This window comes from Dermochelys coriacea, chromosome 13 (genome assembly GCF_009764565.3).
Source record: "Dermochelys coriacea isolate rDerCor1 chromosome 13, rDerCor1.pri.v4, whole genome shotgun sequence".
Taxonomy (NCBI): Eukaryota; Metazoa; Chordata; order Testudines; family Dermochelyidae; genus Dermochelys; species Dermochelys coriacea.
In genome coordinates, this window is record NC_050080.1 from 36,945,526 (window position 1) to 36,965,829 (window position 20,304).

The following is a 20,304-nucleotide window of genomic DNA, read 5'->3' on the forward strand; positions in this document are numbered from 1 at the left end:
TGCAGAGGCTCCTTTACAATGCAGATAGTCCTGTGTGGAGCACGTTGGTGTAAGCCTTCCTCTGCCGCCTCCGAGGGCTCCGATATGACCGGCAGCTCTTTTTTCTCCATCTGAGAGGCCTTCTGCAAGACCTCTCTGAGCTGACGGTCTTCTACCAGGACCTCCTCTGGACCTGGAAGCTTTTTTCAGTGACCAGGTCATTTGTGGCCACCGAGGGAGCGGACCTCTTCACAGAGCCCCTGCTCCACAACCTCCATCTCCGTGTGCAGGTGGTGGAGTCTCCCTCGGTGTGTCGGAGGCTGGTCCTAGTGGAAACCACAAGAGTCGGAGACCTCCTGGACTTCAACAGGGGGGATTGGGTGGAGCCCCACGTGCTCAGATGACGCATGGGGCTTTCCACCCTTCTGACCCCTAGGCGCATACTCTAGGAGGTGAAGGCCACCTTGTCCCCTGATTATCTTGCTTTCCTGCAGCGAGCCCTGCGAGAGGGCGTTCCCCGCCTACCCCTCACCCCTGGCCCTCCAGACATTTTTCTTGGGCCCCTGTTCCGTGAGCATCCCCAGCCTCCCTGCTCCCACACTCTGAGCCAGCTGCATACCCTGCAGCCAGTCCGGTTTTGAACTGCGTCCAGAAACCATCTGTACATGCTTGTGCTCCATACGTTGCATTTCCTCACCCTTGTGTCCTAGCCCGACACCAAATGGCGGGAATATCTTCCATCTAAAGAGGGTGAGGAGCCCCGGTGCGCCAGCCTTTATTCCACCTTGGTCCCACGGCCTGCCAGGGACATTAGTTGGCAGCTCCTTCATGGAACTGTGAGCATGAGCGTGCACCTGGCACAGTTCACCCCTACACATGAGGCCTGCCCTTTTTGCGGCATGAGGGAGAACCTGGTGCATGCTTATCTTGAATGCACCAGATTGCAGCCCCTATTCCGGCTCCTCTAGAACCTCCTATTGAGGTTCTGGCTGCACTTCTCCCCACACTTGTTCCTTTTTGCACACCCTATCCATGGCCCCATGAAGTCACGAGACCGCCTCGTCAGCCTCCTCCTGGCTCTGGCCAAATTTTCCATCTATAATACCAGGAGGAGGATGTTGGACGACGGGGTGATCTGCGACTGTGGGGCCTAGCATCCACTTTGGCCTGTAGGGGGTTGATAGTTCCTTGACCCACCTGGTGTCCAAGGTAAGTCACTCTGTTTAGGCCTATTTGACACTTCTTAGCCTTAACAGTTAGTCCTGCCTCCCTTATGTGCTCAAAGACTTTTTGTAGATGTTCCAGGTGTTCTGCCCAGGAATCCGAAAATATGGCCACATCATCAAGGTAGGCAACTGCATAGTCTCCCAATCCTGAGGAGATCATCTACAAGTTTTTGGAAGGTGGCGGGTGCATTCCGCAGCCCGAAAGAGAGCACATTAAATTCATACAGCCCGACATGTCTGATGAAGGCTGACCATTCCTTTCCAGGTTCATCTAGCAGTACATGCCAGTACCCCTTGGTTAAGTCCAAGGTAGAGATGAATTGGGCCCATCCCAGTTTCTCCAATAGTTCATCTGTGCATGGCATTGGACAGTTGTCTGGGTGAGTTACAGCATTTAGCTTATGGTAGTCCACACAAAAACATATCTCCCCATCTGGTTTGGGAACTAGAACCACCGGAGATGTCCATGCACTGCCAGAGGGGCAGATTATCCCCATCTGTAGCATACCCTGGATCTCCTGTTCTATAGCAGTTTTAGCTTGAGGAGACACCTGGTAAGGTTGGGCTCTAATTGGGTGAGCACTACCTGTGTCAATGGAGTGGTATGCCTGTTCAGTCAGTCCTGGGGTGGCTGAGAACGTCGGAACGTAGCTAGTGCATAGCTCCTTGATCTGCTGTCGCTGCATACGCCCAAGGGTCATAGAGAGGTTCACCTCTTCTATGCCACCATCACTTTTCCCTTTGTAGTAGACACCTTCAGGCCACTCAGCGTCATCTCCTCCCTGGGCTGTAAACAGACAAACCTTTAATTCTCTGGAATAAAAGGGCTTTAGAGAATTAATATGGTATACCTTAGGCTTTCAGTTGGAGGTGGGGAATGCTATGAGGTAATTAACAGCTCCCAGGCGCTCTTGGACCATGAATGGCCCTTCCCACAATGCTTTCATTTTATGGGCCTGGAGCACCTTTAAGACCATGACCTGGTCCCCTACTTTGAAGGAACACTCTCTGGCTTTTTACCTGGTCCCCTACTTTGAAGGAACACTCTCTGGCTTTTTACTCTTATTGAGCATCTTTTAGGTTTTCTTTAGCAAGGGCTAAAGAGGTTCGGAGGGTGTTTTGTAGGTTGGTTACAAAGTCCAGAATGTTAGTTCCTGGAGAAGGTGTAAATCCCTCCCATTGCTGCTTCACCCTTAACCTTGCGGCCATATACAAGTTCAAATGGTGAAAACCCTAACGGTGATGTGGTACAGCTCTGTAGGCAAAGAGCAACTGCTGCAACTCTAGGTCCCAATCATTGGAGTGATCATTTACGAATTTATGTATAATGGCTCCAAAAGTTCCATTGAACTTCTCCACCAGGCCATTTTTTTGATGGTGGTAAGGGGTGGCAAACAAATGATTCACTCCATGAGTTCCCCAAAGGCTTTCCATAGTTCCTGCCAGGAAATTAGTTCCTGCATCTGTAAGGATGTCGGAGGGCCAACCTTCCCTGGCAAAAATGTCTCTTATTACCTGGCACAAACTTTTATTCCTGGTGTTGCTTACAGGTACTGCTTCTGGCCATCGGGTGACAAAATCCATGAAAGTCAGGATGTACTGCTTTCCTGTGGGTGCCTTTTTCAGAAAAGGACCCAGAATATCCACAGCTATTCACTGAAATGGAACTTCAGTGATGGGGAGTGGCTGGAGAGGGGCTTTGACCTGGTCTTGGGGTTGTCCCACTCTTTGGCACACCTCACAAGACCGGACATAGGTAGAAACATCCTTGCCCATTCCCTCCCAGTGGAACGACTTTCCCAAATGGTCTTTGGTTCTGTTCACCCCAGCTTGGCCACTAGGATGATTGTGGGCTAAGCTTAAGAGCTTGACCCGGTACTTAATTGGAACTACCAACTGTCTCTGAGGATGCCAGTCTTCCTGGTGTCCACCAGAAAGAGTTTCCTTGTATAAAAGTCCTCTTTCTACAACAAACCTGGATAGATTAGAAGAGCTGAGAGGCAGTGGGTTGCTCCGTGTAAGTGTCCAAGCTCTCCGGAGGCTTTCATCTGCTTCCTGTTCGTTCTGGAACAGTTTCCTTGATGCTGGAGACATCAGTTCCTCATTGGATTGTGGACCTAGGCTTGGTCCCTCTGGAAGCGATGCATGTGATGGGGCTGTTTCCATTGACTGTGAACCACTCTCCGCTGGTGCACTATGTTGGGGTTCAAGCTCCAGATGAGCTTCTTGTGTCAGATTATCTTCTGCTGCCAGTGCAGGTTCGGTGGGGCCCACTGGTGTTGGGGTTGCAAGCACTGGATTCAGTTCTGGGAATGGTTCTGGTGCTGGTTGTTCCACCAGTTCCAATTCTGGGACTGGCTCTGTCTGGTTCTCTGAGTGGATCCACTACTGCTGTTGTAGGCGTTGGCATGGGGCCCAGTTCCATCACCTCTGACCGGGTCCTGGAGGAGGCCCGGAACAGAGCAAGGTGTGACAACTTGCTTAGCCTGGCTGTGGGTGACCATTCCCACCCTCTTGACTTGCTTCACATGATTGGCCATGTCTTCCCCGAACAGCATGGGAATGGGATAATCATGATAGACTGCAAAAGTCCACGTTCCTGACCAGCCCTTATACTGGACCGGCAACTTGGCTGAGGCAAGTCAAAAGAGTTTGACTTGAATGGTTGAATCATCACTTGGACCTCTGGGTTGACTAAACTGGGGTCCACTAAGGAAGCATGGATAGCCGACACTTGTGCTCCAGTTCCCTCCATGGTGTAACCTTCTTCCCGCCCACACTCACAATTTCCCTCTGCTCTGAGGGTATCTTGGAGGTATCTGGGCCTGAGGACCTTTGGTGGGAGCCTAATGCAATGAACTGTAATCTGTTGGGGTTCTTGGGGCAGTTGGCCTTTACATGTCCCGGCTCATTACATTTAAAACATCAGTCAACTAACTGGTCACTGGGGTGAGGTGGGTTGCTGGAGAACGGTGTGGTGAGACAATAAGGTGTCTTGGGTTTTTCTTGGGGTGGAGTCAGGGCTTTGGGTTCCCCCAAGTAGTAGGATGTGGTCTGAGGGTGTCCCTTCTGATATCCACTCAAACTATGACCAGGGTTGTTTCTCTCTCCTCCCTCCACCAGTTTTGCTCTGGTTTGCCCCGCCTCCTTGGCAGTCTGCTTGTATTTGTTAGGAGGCTTAATCCTTCACCCACCTACTTCCCTGGTCCTTCTCGCATGAACAGAGAGCAACAATACCCAAAGTTCAAAGGTGCAAACAATTTGATGTTTATTGGGGTGAACTTCCAGCAAGCATGATTCCAGTTTTCTTCCTTAGTGTCCCCCTTCCCAGCTCTGACACCACAGAGCCTTACACCTGTGTCCCTGTTCCCATTCCTGCCCTTAGCCAAACATGATTCCAATTTCCCTACCCCCATTCCCTGTTCCCATTTCTCTCTTTAGCAAAACATGATTCCATTTTCCCCCCCACACACACACCCACTTCCTGATTGATGGCAGACTATATAGTAAAACTTGAGTTCTGCTTAGCTATACCTTAATCAATCATTTTCCTGAAATTTAACTAACCAATCCTAACATTTTGTAACATGATTATGTTACCAATTATATCCCACCATCTTAATTAGTTTACATCCAGCAAAATTAATTATACAGCAGACAGAAACAATCACAGAACCAGACAGAGATTATACAGACAAACAATGGCAAAGTGGGAACTATAATGACAAAACAATACAGAAGTGAGGATTTCATATCCCAGCTATTGATAAGTGAGTTCTTGCCAGACAGGATGCTATCAAACTAAGTTTCCTTTTACATCTTCTAAGCACTTCCCTTTCTCTGGAGGCGATAGGCATTATCAGGACAGGATTGTATTCCTAACAGTCCAATAGCACCTTATTTCAATGTAACTAGTTTGGAACGTGAGGATGTGACCGGTCGCTTCGCAGCTTATGGCTGCCTCTGTTGCTTAGACAAAGGCCTTAGCCTAAGAACAGGGCCTCAGATTGTCACAGTAAGAGAAGGACCTTACGCTGCCAGACAGTGATTTTGATTCTTTTATACCTCTATAACTAGCCAAGTGATAGGAATACACCTAAAATTCTTAGAGTACTGGCTTTTACAGACAGGCCTGAATATCTATATCCTAACCGTATTGATCAGCATAAGAAGCAAGACTTCCTGCTGAGTCCATTTGCTTATCCCATAAACACTATTTCATATCATCCTTGGACATATTCAGGAATTGCTCCTGTATCATCAAATCCCGCATTCCTCCAAAGCTAGTGATATCCCATACTTTGAGCCATTTATCAAAACAAATCTATCATCTGGTTTACATAAGCCACATTACTTAGTCCAGGCCCTCTCTTAAGGGCTCTAAATTTTACTCTGTAAGTTTCAGATGTAACTTGAAATTGTTTTAAAACCAAATCCTTAAATTTACCATAATCAGAAGCCTCACCTATAGGCATCTTATTGAATATGTCCAGAGCTCTTCCAGTCAATTTTGCTACCAATGTGATCATTTTGTGAGCTTCAGGAATTTTATGGAGTGTGCACAGATGCTCAAAGGTGAGAAAATATTCAGCAATATCACTGGATTCATCATACTGTGGACATAGTCGCTCCCATTTGTGGATTGTTGGGGAACGATTGTTAGAGTTATTTGGTATATTCTGCTGAGTCCTTGCTTTCTCTATCTCCAGTGCATGCTTCCTCTCTTTTTCCCTCTCCTCCATTTCTTTTTTCTTTTGCCTTCATTTCTTTTGCTTTTGCCTCCATAACTCTCCTGTGGGCAGCTTCTTCTGCCCCCACCCTGCCTTTTTTTTTGGCCATTTCTGCCTCCCCAGCACCTTTTTTTGCTTCCACCCTGGCTTTTTCTTTGGGCATTGTGCATTAATGCATTAATCTCCATCTGTCTGAGTTCTACCCATCTTTCATGTTTCTTCTGTCTTTCCTCAGCTTCCAATCTGGCTAATTCCCGTTTCTGTTAGACATTGCTTTTTGTCATCTTAGCCTCTCTGTTTTTAACCTAGCTATTCCCAAGAGTTAGAAAAAAAAACTGGCTTGTAAAATTCGCTGTGCTGTACCTGATACCTTTGTCTCTGATAGCTGTTCTCAGCCTACAGAAAACCCCTTTTCTTATGGGGCTGCTCTGTCCCTCGGCAGAGAGACAGAACCTGTAGCTGTAACCACCTTTTAAAATCCCTGCTGTGCTTCTGGTTCAAAATGATCTCACCGCTCTGCCACCGTGTCAAGGTTGCTTCCCCATTCTGAACTCTAGGGTACAGATGTGGGGACTTGCATGAAAGACCTTATTCTTACCAGCTTAAGTTAAAACTTCCCCAAGGCACAGATTTCTTTCTTTCTTGCCTTGGGAACCAGCTTCGGTTAAAAACCTGGTATTCTTTACAAGCCAAAACAAAGAAAACCTAACACATTTTCTAGCTAGATTACTTACTAACTTTACAGGAGTTGGAAGGCTTGCATCCTTCATCTGTTCCTGGCAAAGGTATCACACAGACAGACAAAAGTCTTCCCCCCCTCCAGATTTGCAAGTATCTTGTCACCTCATTGGTCATTGTGGGTCAGGTGCCAGTGAGGTTACCTTAGCTTCTTAACCCTTTACAGGTTAAAGGATTTTGCCTCTGGCCACTGTATACAGAAAGGTGGTTACCCTTCCCTTTATATTTATGACAGCTAGTTTAGGTAGTTCCCAACTCAGCATTCTGGCTTTTATGGATCCTATTATTTGGTGCCTATTTCCCTACACTCATTGTACAGGCAGCCTGGGCCCCCAACCCAGGCTCTGTGAATCCCAATGATTTTTTAGATGCCTACAACTTAGGCCTTTCAGAAGGAGAAAAACTCATAATACTGGGTGAACCCTTGGCTAACAATGAATTCCCCAGGGGAAAAAAAAATCCTACAATGAAGGATTTTTCATGTCCCAGGACCACACAATCATAAAAATAAGATGACCAACTGTGAACCAGCAAACTCTTGTTGCTAACTTTGAGAGGGCATGAGTGAGTTTTTTTGGGGCAGAGGTTTTTTCAGGTATTCTATAGGTCAGATATCTGAATATTAGTTCACAAAAAGGTGACATGTAAGTAGCCCTGTGGTCATCATAATAAATGTGAAACGCATGGATGGCTAATATTTAAGAATTTATGCATCTATACTGGAAATTATGTTCTTAAGGTCTTGAAGTTAAGGAAGGTTACCAGGAGGTGACACACCTAGGACATGGGCCCTGCAGGCAGTTGGTAACAGATACTTATCTTCCTGTCTAGTCATGTGTGCATTGTATATTGTCTGCCTCATAATGTTAGCTTATTTGCAAACTGAGCTAAGTGCTGATTAAGATCTTGTGATATCTACAAGAAAGCAAATATACAGGAATAATCAATCAGCAGGAGGGCCTTTTGTTTATGAATACAGAACAAAGGGCAGTTTGATATATCTAGGGGTGCAAACACATTCCCTGTATCCTTCCCTGAGGAGGCAAGCCGACATTGTGTTTTGTCTCATGAAACAGGAGGTCACAGCTAGCCTGGCTATAAAGTGCTGGAGAGTTATACTTTATTAGACAGGGGAGTAGGTTGTTACTCATAGATTTATAGACTATAAGGTAAGAAAGGACCATCGTGATCATCTAGTCTGAACCCCTGCACATTGCAGGCCACAGAACTTCATCCACCCACTCCTGTAAGAGACTGCTAACCTCAGGTTGAGTTACTGAAGTCCTCAAATCATGATTTAAAAACTTAAAGTTACAGAGAATTCACCATTTATACTAATTTAAGCCTGCAAGTGACCCATGTCCCATGCTAAGGAAGGCAAAAAAAGTGGCTGGGTCACTCCAAAAAGTAATTTTCCCTTTGTTGAGGTCCTCCATTCCCTCACAGAGGGTCCCTTTGGGCAGTTGTGTGAGAGCCTTTAGACTTCCCTCTGCTCTGCACTGCTGGAGCTGTGGACTGCAGGTCTGCTCACCTCTAGCTCTGTGATTCAAATGAGTTAATTCCCTGTTTTTAATACCTCCAGCAGATGGAGCATTTGCTGGGGTGAGGGGGGCGGGTGGAGGAGATGACCCAAAATGGCTCAGCCCAAAATAATCCCTTAACCCCTTTTTGCCCAGTGTGGGGTTTCTACACCACAGTTATGATTTTATTTTATATGTAACCATTGGTTTCCAATGCTTCTGCCTACTATAATTTGAATATCTGTGCTTTATTAAATAAACTTACATTTGATTTCACTATAAGCAACCCTAGATTGCCCTGGTAAGTATCACAGCAACAATGCAAATTTACTCTTAGACCTTGAAAGTTCATGTCCCATGAAAGTTTCTCTACCCAACACACATTTCTATCACCTGCTTTTGGGAGAAAAAGATCATATGGGAAATTTTAACCAGTTCTGATTAAAATAAGGGAGACTTTTTTCATAAAATCCAGATATCCTTGAATTACAGAATTAGAGCTGCTCAAACAATGGGAAGGGGAGAGATGACATATCAAAGTTTTTTTCCTTTCTTTTTCTTTATTTTAATAGAATTAATTGTTTTTAAGACCAAAAGAGGATTTCAAAGGAATAAAATAATTAATATTTCCTTATTTTTTTGTCAACATTCAAAATATTAATGAAAATTTCCTGGAAATACAATACTTCAGAACAGGTTGACCAGTTCGATAAAGGGAAATTCTTTGTAGAGCTCAGATGCCATTTGGTCTCTTCAGAGCTGTAAAGTCTCATTAGAGATTAGACAGTCCACGGATGACAAACCTGATGAAGGAAAATAATCTCTGTTTTAACAGAATATCTTCAGGCCTGTTTTCCACAAGGCATCTTTCACCTCCTTGTTCCTGAGGCTGTAGATAATAGGGTTCAATAGCGGAGTCACCACTGAGTAGAACAGAGAGAATAACTTGTTCACATCTGGAGAGAAACTGGACTTAGAGCGCACATATAAGATAAAGGCCATTCCGTAGAACATTGTCACCATGATGAGGTGTGAGGAGCAAGTGGAGAAGGCCTTTGGCAGACCTAATTTTAAGGATGGTTGAGATGATACAGGTGTAGGACACCAGGATCAGCAACAATGGCAGAGTGAGGATGACAGCAGTACCCACGATGATCTGGATCTCAATCCAGTAGGTGTCCCCACACACCAGCTTCAGCAGTGGCTGAATCTCATGCAAGAAGTGGTCGATAACGTTGGATCCACAAAAAGGAAGTGTGAAGATAAAGATTGTGTGCTCCAGGGCCACCAGAGTGCCACAGATCCATGAGCCACCAGACAGCTGGATGCAAACCTTCTTATTCACGATGGCCGTGTAATGCAGGGGGTTGCATATGGCACAGTAGTGGTCATAGGACATAGCAGCTATGAGGAATCACTCTGTTCCACCAAAGAACAGAATGAAATACAACAACCTGCAAAGGAGATGGTTTTGTCTTCTGCGAGGAAGTTGGCCAGCATTTTGGGCAGAATGACTGAGGTGTAGCAGATCTCCAGGAAGGACAAGTTCCTGAGAAAGAAATACATGGGAGTCTGAAGGGCCGGACCAATACTTATGGCAATGATTACAAGGATGTTGCCCAGAATTGTGATGATTTATATGCATAGAAACACCACAAACAGCATGATATTCAAATCTGCGTGGTTAGAGAAGCAAAGTATGACAAACTCAGTCACAGAGGTATTATTTCTCATTTTCTTGGTCAACCTAGCTCATCTTGAGAAATAAAAAGAAAAACTACATATTAGTTTGGTGCTATTTATCTATTAGTCTATGTTCTTTCACCTATCACTCCATGGAACCATCCCTCTGCCTGTCTGATATGAATCAGGACTGACACCATTTTGGACCAATATCTTATCACAACACAGTAAAACCAGAATAACTTTGATGAAGTCAATGGATTCCATTCTTCTCTCAGTATTCCTGGCTTTATATTGGTGTACGTTAATAAACTCAGTGGAAATGCACCTGTTCTATACTAGCATCAGAGGAAAAATACTTGAATCAGTGATGTTATAATTATATAAAACAGAGGTGCAACTAGAATCAGGTTCAATGGAGTTACACTGATGTAAGTAATTTCAAAATATGCACTCAAGTCTCTTGGAGCATGTATGTTAAAATAGGTTTCAGAGTAGCAGCCATGTTAGTCTGTACTCACAAAAAGAAAAGGAGTACTTGTGGCACCTTCGAGACTAACAAATTTATTTGAGCATAAACTTCCGTGAGCTACAGCTCACTTCATTGGATGCATTCAGTGGAAAATACAGTGGGGAGATTGATATACATAGAGAACATGAAACAATGGGTGTAACCAGAGTGATCACTTAAAGTGAGCTATTACCAGCAGGAGAGCGGGGGGTGGAGGGGAACCATTTCCAGCAGTTGACAAGAATGTCTGAGGAACAGTGGTCTCTATGTATATCAATCTCCCCATTGTATTTTCCACTGAATGCATCCGTCGAAGTGAGCTGTAGTTCATGAAAGCTTATGCTCAAATAAATTTGTTAGTCTTTAAGATACCACAAGTACTCCTTTTTTTTTTGCGAATACAGACTAACACGGCTGCTACTCTGAAACCTGTCATTATGCAAGGCACTGAATTTAGCCGTATGGAGTGAAAATCTTCTTTATCATCTTCATGAAAAAACTCATACAGATACATACAGACATCATCTTCCTTTCCAAATGCAAACAGATGGACATCATACCAAAAGGACTGAAGGTAAAAAATCCATTACAATCTACATACCACACAGACAGCCTGTGCCACACACTCTCAAAGAAACTGCGGAACCACCTAATCAACATCCTCTACAGCAAACACGGAAAGATTAAGAATGAGCTCTCAAAACAAACTTCCACAAAAACTTCCTCGTGGCTGGACTTTGCAAAAACTAGACAAGCCATTTACAACACACACTTTGCTTCTCTACAAAAGAAAAAGGACACTAAACTATCTAAACTACTACATGCCACGAGGACCCACAACAGTGGTTCTCTTAACCCACCCAGCAATATTGTCAATCTATCCAACTATACTCTTAGCCCAGCAGAAGAATCTGTGGGCCTCTCCTTCTGTCCCTCCACCCCCACAAACATGATACAGTTCTGTGGTGACCTAGAATCCTATTTTCAATGCCTCCAACTCAAGGAATATTTCCAACACACCTCTGAACAACATACTAACCCACAGAAACCTTCCTACCAAGACTACAAAAAGAAGGATTCTGGGTGGACTCCTCCTGAAGGTCGAAACAACAGACTGGACTTCTACATAGAGTGCTTCCGCTGACGTGCCCGGGCTGAAATTGTGGAAAGGCAGCATCACTTGCCCCATAACCTCAGCCATGCAGAACACAGTACCATCCACAGCCTCAGAAACAACTCTGACATCATAATCAAAAAGGCTGACAAAGGAGGTGCTGTTGTCATCATGAATAGGTCGGAATATGAACAAGAGGCTACTAGGCAGCTCTCCAACACCACTTTCTACAAGCCATTACCCTCTGATCCCACTGAGAGTTACCAAAAGAAACTACAGCATTTGCTCAAGAAACTCCCTGAAAAAGCACAAGAACAAATCTGCACAGACACACCTCTGGAACCCCGACCTGGGGTATTCTATCTGCTACCCAAGATCCATAAACCTGGAAATCCTGGCCGCCCCATCATCTCAGGCATTGGCACCCTGACAGCTGGATTTTCAGGCTATGTAAACTCCCTCCTCAGGCCCTCCATTACCAGCACTTCCAGCTATCTTTGAGACACCACTGACTTCCTGAGGAAACTACAGTCCATTGGTGATCTTCCTGAAAACACCATCCTAGCCACTATGGATGTAGAAGCCTCTACACCAACATTCCACACAAAGATGGGCTACAAGCCGTCAGGAACAGTATCCCTGATAATGTCACGGCAAACCTGGTGGTTGAACTTTGTGACTTTGTCCTCACCCATAACTATTTCACATTTGGGGACAATGTATACCTTCAAATCAGCAGCACTGCTATGGGTACCCGCATGGCCCCACAGTATGCAAACATTTTTATGGCTGATTTAGAACAACGCTTTCTCAGCTCTCATCCTCTAATGCCCCTACTTTACTTGCACTACACTGATGACATCTTCATCATCTGGACCCATGGAAAAGAAGCTCTTGAGGAATTCCACCATGATTTCAACAATTTCCATCCCACCATCAACCTCAGCCTGGACCAGTCCACACAAGAGATCCACTTCCTGGACACTATGGTGCTAATAAGTGATGGTCACATAAACACCACCCTATACCAGAAACCTACTGACCATTATTCCTACCTACATGCCTCCAGCTTTCATCCAGACCACCCCACACAATCCATTGTCTACAGCCAAGCTCTACGATATAACCACATTTGCTCCAACCCCTCAGACAGAGACAAACACCTACAAGATCTCTATCAAGCATTCTTACAACTACAATACCCACCTGCTGAAGTGAAGAAACAGACTGACAGAGCCAGAAGAGTACCCAGAAGTCACCTACTACAGGACAGGCCCAACAAGGAAAATAACAGAACGCCATTAGCCATCACCTTCAGCCCCCAACTAAAACCTCTCCAACACATCATCAAGGATCTGCAACCTATGCTGAAGGACGACCCATCACTCTCACAGATCTTGGGAGACAGGCCAGTCCTTGCTTACAGACAGCCCCCCAACCTGAAGCAAATACTCACCAGCAACCACACACCACACAACAGAACCACTAACCCAGGAACCTATCCTTGCAACAAAGCCTGTTGCCAACTCTGTCCACATATCTATTCAGGGGACACCATCATAGGGCCTAATCACATCAGCCACACTATCAGAGGCTCATTCACCTGCGCATCTACCAATGTGATAGATGCCATCATGTGCAGCAATGCCCCTCTGCCATGTACATTGGTCAAATTGGACAGTCTCTACGTAAAAGAATAAATGGACACAAATCAGACGTCAAGAATTATAACATTCAAAAACCAGTTGGAGAACACTTCAATCTCTCTGGTCACTCGATTACAGACCTAAAAGTGACAATAGTTCAACAAAAAAACTTCAGAAACAGACTCCAACGAGAGACTGCTGAATGGGAATTAATTTGCAAACTGGATACAATTAATTTAGGCTTGAATAGAGACTGGGAGTGGATGAGTCATTACACAAAGTAAAATTATTTCCCCCTGTTTATCCCCCCCAACCCCCCATTGTTCCTCAGATGTTCTTGTCAACTGCTGGAAATGGCCCACCTTGATTATCACTACAAAAGGTTTCCCCCCGCCCCCACTCTCCTGCTGGTAATAGCTCACCTTAAATGATCACTCTGGTTACAGTGTGTATGGTAACACCCATTGTTTCATGTTCTCTATGTATATCAATCTCCCCACTGTATTTTCCACTGAATGCATCCGATGAAGTGAGCTGTAACTCACGAAAGCTTATGCTCAAATAAATTTGTTAGTCTCTAAGGTGCCAAAAGTACTCCTTTTCTTTTTATGTTAAAATAATAGGTCACCATTTTTTTATTCTCAACAGGAATGTGGCACAATCTGGTAAGCTACGCCAATATACTTCAACTGAGTATATGGACTGGTTTATCATAATTTCACTGCATGGCAATTCCAACTCTTGATATGAAAAGCATGTGTGGGGGTTATACTATTCACTGTGCTACTCTATAGCACACACAGACACATATATATAATATACACACCCATACTCTAATGGCCTGTTTCTCCTCTCTTCTGCACTAAACTGATAACATTGACTTCAGTGCCAGTAATCCTGATCTCATTTACTTTGTCCCCTCTTTCTTCATCCCTCCATCTCTGTTTGTGGCCCACTTCATCAACCCATTAACCTTCCTAAACATATCCTAAAACTTTACTAATCCTCTTCATTTCACCAATTCTACTCTTACTTCAGAAAGTAAGGGTGCTCACGCTGAGTCAGACCAATGGTCCATCTAGCCCAGTATCTTACTGTGGACGGTGCAAGATGATTCAGAAGGGATGAACAAGTACAGAGCCATTAATGAGTGATCCATCCCCTCTCATCCAGTCCTGGCTTCTAATAGTTAGAAACTTAGGGAAACCCAGAGCATGGTGTTGTGTTCTTGGCTTTCTTCGATAATAGCTATCAATGAACATATCCTCCATGAATTTATCTAATTCTTTTTTTAACCCAGTTATACTTTTGGTCTTCACAACATCCCTGGCAATGAGTTCTACACGATTGCTGTGTACATATGAAGAAATAATTCCTTATGCTTGTCTTAAACCTGCTACATATTGATTCCATTGAGTTACCTCTGGTTTGTGTGTTATGCAAAGGAATAAATAAGACTTCCCTTTTCATTTTCTCCACACCATTCATGATTTTAGAGAAGTCTAACATTTCCCCCCTTAATTGTCCCTTTTCTATGCTTAATTATACTACGATAATTTAGGAGTAGCTTCATTGGAGCTAAATGAGTTGCAGTAACATTACACTATGGAAAGGAAGATGAGAACAGGTGTGTCTCCCTATGTAAACCATCTAGATCATGACTGTAAAAAGTATTGTCCTCTTGAATGTGTGTATATATAAGGGAATCCATTTTTACTGAGTGCAATTTTTAATTTTGTTTTATTTTCATTATATTTGGGACTTGCTTCTCACCAAAATTGCACCCTGAGTCTTCACCAAAAGTCCAATAATGAATTATTACTGAATAAGTATTTTGACAGTCTCCTAAGTCTCTATCAAATTACAGTTATTTAGAGCATGGTTCTCTGCTCTCTTATCCCTATGAAAATCATAGCAATTAATGCAATTACGCTTGTAAAAAACAGGAGGAACGCTGTGGTAGGCTAAACGTCTACCCTATGAGATTATCTTCTGATGTACACAGTCATTTCATTGAAGTCCACATGGTTCCATCAGTGTAAACTCAATGAAGTAAGATCACAGTCGAGGAATTTCCTTTTTCATATTATTAACTACATTTGCTCAAAAAGCAGAATTTATGTCCCACAGTAAATACTAAGATTTCAAAATTTCATTTAATCACAAACCAGGATGAAAAGGCAAAAATTTCTGATTTTATTTTACAAAATTATATATTCCAAAAATATTTTGTTGGAATCTTATGAATACATGATGAAATGTTTCATTTCAATCATCTAACAATATTTCATTTTGGTACGTTTTAATAATATCTTCCCATGTAATCATTTTGAATTGCATAGAATAGCCAAAACTTTCTGATAATGTCCTATCCAAATTTAGACAGAATCAGTATGTTGCAATGTAAAAGGTTTTGATTTAATCAAATCAGAATTTTCTGGTGGAAAACAGTTCTGTTGGAATATTTTCCACCAGCTCTACTATTACCTGTGTCATAAATATAAAGGGAAGGGTAAACACCTTTAAATCCCTCCTGGCCAGAGGAAAAATCCTTTCACCTGTAAAAGGTTAAGAAGCTAAGATAACCTCGCTGGCACCTGACCAAAATGACCAATGAGAAGACAAGATACTTTCAAAGCTGGAGGGGGGAGAACAAAGGGTTCTCTCTGTCTGTGTGTTTTTGTTGAGACCAGAGCAGGAATGCAGGTCAGAACTCCTGTAAAAAGTCAATAAGCAATCTAGTTAGATATAGATTTTTTGTTTAAATGGCTGATAAAATAAATTGTGCTGAATGGAATGTATATTCCTGTTTTTGTGTTTTTTGTAATTTAAGGTTTAGCCTAGAGGGATTATCTATGTTTTGAATCTAATTATCCTGTAAGGTATTTACCATCCTGATTTTACAGAAGTTATTCTTTTACTTTTTCTTTAATTAAAATTCTTCTTTTAAGAACCTGATTGCTTTTTCCTTGTTCTTAAGATCCAAGAGTTTGGGTCTGTCTTCACCTATGCAAATTGGTGAGGATTTTTATCAAGCCTTCCCCAGGAAAGGGGATGCAGGGCTTGGGGGGATTTTGGGGGGAAAGACGTTTCCAAGTGGGCTCTTTCCCTGTTATATTGTTAAACGCTTGGCGGTGGCAGCAATAAAGTCCAGGGACAAAAGGTAAAATAGTTTGTACCTTGGGGAAGTTTTAACCTAAGCTGGTAAAAAATAAGCTTAGGTGTTTTTTTCATGCAGGTCCCCACATCTGTATCCTAGAGTTCAGAGTGGGGAAGGAACCTTGACAACCTGCAATACAGTCACTTGTGATTTTGCACTAGTTTAATATGTGTGCTTAGAACTTTAAAACAGAGCTCTTTTCAGTTCAATAAATAATAGGAATTTAAGGAGACTCATCTAGATTCAGCACATTTAGAAGAATCCAAAGGAAATATAGTCAAAACAAGAAATTTCTCACCTCCTCCGTAGTCCACATTCATCTCCTTTTTGTGATCAACAACGAATTCAGTATCAGAAGGAATGGGAAAATTTAACAGCTTCTTTAGAAACCCTGGGGACCTGGTCTTTGATTCACCTCAAATGCCCCATTATATGTAGCCATATCAGGGAGGGAATCATAGATCACATTCTTTTTGAGATATCTGAAATTTCTTTGAAAGCATTTTTTGAAATTAATTGCAAAGTGCTAAAAATATGAAATACTTCTACTGAAGGTGAAAAAATAATAGCAAAACATTTTCAAGCTCCTCCACCCAATATATGCTTTTCTCTTTGACTTTAGGGAAGACAAATTTTTGAGAATTTAGAAAATTTCAATCAACTCTAATTTAAATATAGGAGATTTTTCTACAAAATATAGATATACTGGAATTAGAACAGGTCAAAAAATGTGAAGAGGGAGCAGTGTAATTTTCTTTTCTTTTCTAAATATTCACAGATTTTTAGGCCAGAAGGGGATTGAAAATTTGGAATAGCCTTCCAAGGGAAGCAGTGGGGGCAAAAGCTCTATCTGGCTTTAAGATTCTACTCGATAAGTTTATGGAGGAGATGGTATGATGGGATAATGTGATTTTGGTAATTAATTGATCTTTAAATATTCAGGGTAAATAGGCCTAATCCCCTGAGATGGGATATTAGATGGATGGGATCTGAGTTACCCAGGAAAGAATTTTCTGTAGTATCTGGCTGGTGAATCTTGACCATATGCTCAGGGTTTAGCTGATCGCCATATTTGGGGTCGGGAAGGAATTTTCCTCCAGGGCAGATTGGAAGAGGCCCTGGAGGTTTTTCGTCTTCCTCTGTAGCATGGGTCACGGGTCACGGGTCACTTGATGGAGGATTCTCTGCTCCTCGAAGTCTTTAAACCACAATTTGAGGACTTCAATAGCTCAGACATGGGTGAGGTTTTTCATAGGAGTGGGTGGGTGAGATTCTGTGGCCTGCGCTGTGCAGGAGGTCAGACTAGATGATCAGAATCGTCCCTTCTGACCTTAGTATCTATGAATCTATGAACCTATGAAAAAGTCCTTGTTTCTTTTGCTGAAATTAATAATTTTAATTACAAAAATTAATTGAAAGACAAACTTCAAAAAAAGTTCTCCAGCACTACATTTTATTAGATAAATTTCTTTATAATGCTGAAATGTTTCTTGGTTTCTTCCATGCTATAACGTCTCTTGAGAGGTGAGATGTTCCCCAGGGGATAATCCAGTTGAAGGGAAATTGTCTATTTTACTGGATGAAATATCTTCATCCCTGTTTTCCTCAAAGCACCTTTCATCTCTTTGTTCCTGAGGCTGTAGATAATGGGGTTCAAGATCGGAGTCACCACTGAGTAGAACAGAGAGAGTAACTTGTTCACATCCGGAGAGAAGCTGGACTTGGGGCGTACGTACATGATAAGGGCTGTCCCATAGAACAATGTCACCACGATGAGGTGTGAGGAGCAGGTGGAGAAGGCTCTGCGCCTGCCTTCAGTGGACCTAATTTTAAGGATGGTGGAGATGATACAGATGTAGGACACCAGGATCAGCATGAAAGGTAGCATGAGGACAAAGGCAGCACCCAAAATTATCAGGATCTCGATCCAAGAGGTGTCCCCACACACCAGCTTCAACACTGGCTGGATCTCACAAAAAAAGTGATTGATTACATTGGATCCACAAAAAGGAAGTGTGAAGACAAAAGTTGTGTGCCCCATGGCCGCCAAGGTGCCACAGATATATGAGCCACCTGTCAGCTGGATGCAAACCCTCTTATTCATGATGGCAGTGTAATTTAGTGGGTTGCATATAGCACTGTAGCGATCATATGCCATAGAAGCAAGCAGGAAGCATTCAGTAACACCAAAGAATAGAAAGAAATACATCTGTATAGCACAGCTGGCAAAGGGCATGGTTTTACTCTCTGAGACCAGGTTGGCCAGTATCTTGGGTAGAGTGACTGATATGTAACAGATCTCCAGGAAAGACAAGGTCCTGAGGAAGAAATACATAGGGATGTGAAGAACAGGATCCACACTTATGATGATAATGATGACAATGTTGCCCAGCACTGTGATGATGTAAATACATAGAAAAACCACGAATAAAACAGGATTCATATCTGGATGATCAGAGAAGCCCAGTATGACAAACTCAGTTATAGAGGTGTTTTTTCTCATTTTCTTCTTCAGTATAATTCAACTTGAGACTTGAAAAGAAAAACTACATATTAGTTTGATACTTTAAATCAAGTCAAACTGACATCTAATCTAATCTAATCTCATCTATCTATCACGACTTTTCCCCTCTCTCTCCACACATACATCCCTCTGTCTAATATGAATCAGGACCAATATTATTTTGTTCCAATTCTCCTGTCACAACACTGTCAATCCAGAGTAACTTCAATAAGGCTGATGGTTCACATTATACTCTCAGTCACAACAGCTTTATATTGGTGTATGTTCCTAACCTGAGTGTAAATACACCTTTTTACTAGCATCAAAGAAAAAAAACTTTGACTGATAAAATTGAACTTGTGTAAACCATGAGTGCGATCAGAAACACCTTCAATGGATTTACACTGGAGAAACTAAACATCAAAATCTGCTTCCAAGTCTTTTGGAGCACATATGTTAAAATAACATATGACCCCTTAGCAGATTTTGTCCTAGCAAGTGGCACAATCAGGGGAGCTAGGCCAATATACATCAGCTGAGAACATAGACTTTGTTTATCATAATTTCACTGCATGATAATTCCAAGAGACTATATGGGAATACACTTGGGGGTTATGTTATGTACTGTGCTAGAGAGATGGCTTGCTTCTGATCTCCTTTCCATGAGGTTGGCAACAGTCCATTGACTTCAGTGCCCTTAATCCTGATCTCATTTACTTTGTCCCTTCATCGTTCATGCCTGCACCTCTGTTTGTGCCTCTCTTTATCTACCCATGAACCTTTCCGTTTCCCACATTCTAAACCTTTTGCAATCCCTTTCTTTTCCACCAGTTGTCCTCTTACTGACACTACGATTGTCATAAATATAAAGGGAAGGGTAAACACCTTTAAAATCCCTCCTGGCCAGAGGAAAAACCCTTTCACCTGTAAAGGGTTAAGAAGCTAGGATAACCTCGCTGGCACCTGACCAAAATGACCAATGAGGAGACAAGATACTTTCAAAAGCTGGGGGGAGGGAGAAACAAAGCCTCTCTCTCTGTCTGTGTGATGCTTTTGCCAGGGACAGAAGAGGAATGGAGTCTTAGAATTTAGTAAGTAATCTAGATAGAGATGCATTAGATTCTGATTTCTTTAAATGGCTGAGAAAATAAGCTGTGCTGGAGGGAATGGATATTCCTGTTTTTGTGTCTTTTTGTAACTTAAGATTTTGCCTAGAGGGATCCTCTATGTTTTGAATCTAATTACCTTGTAAGGTATTTACCATCCTGATTTTACAGAGGTGATTCTTTTTACTTTTTCTTCTATTAAAATTCTTCTTGTAAGAAACTGAATGTTTTTTCATTGTTCTTAAGATCCAAGGGTTTGGGTCTGTGTTCACCTATGCAAATTGGTGAGGATTTTTATCAAACCTTCCCCAGAAAGGGGGGCGGGTAACATTTGGGAAGATTTTACGGGGGGAAAGATGTTTCCAAACAGACTCTTTCCTAATAATAA

At 42.7% G+C, this 20,304-nt stretch overlaps 1 protein-coding gene and 1 pseudogene across 1 annotated transcript; both read right to left on the bottom strand.

Moving 5' to 3' along the window:
• Positions 1-9,021: 9,021 nt before the first annotated feature.
• Positions 9,022-16,623, bottom strand: LOC119841642 (annotated as a pseudogene).
• A 1,251-nt stretch (positions 16,624-17,874) lies between these two features.
• LOC119842295 (olfactory receptor 10C1-like) lies at positions 17,875-18,810 on the bottom strand. Its single transcript, XM_038370237.1, has one exon. It carries the CDS (start codon positions 18,808-18,810, stop codon positions 17,875-17,877), a length of 936 nt encoding a protein of 311 aa, XP_038226165.1.
• Positions 18,811-20,304: the final 1,494 nt, after the last annotated feature.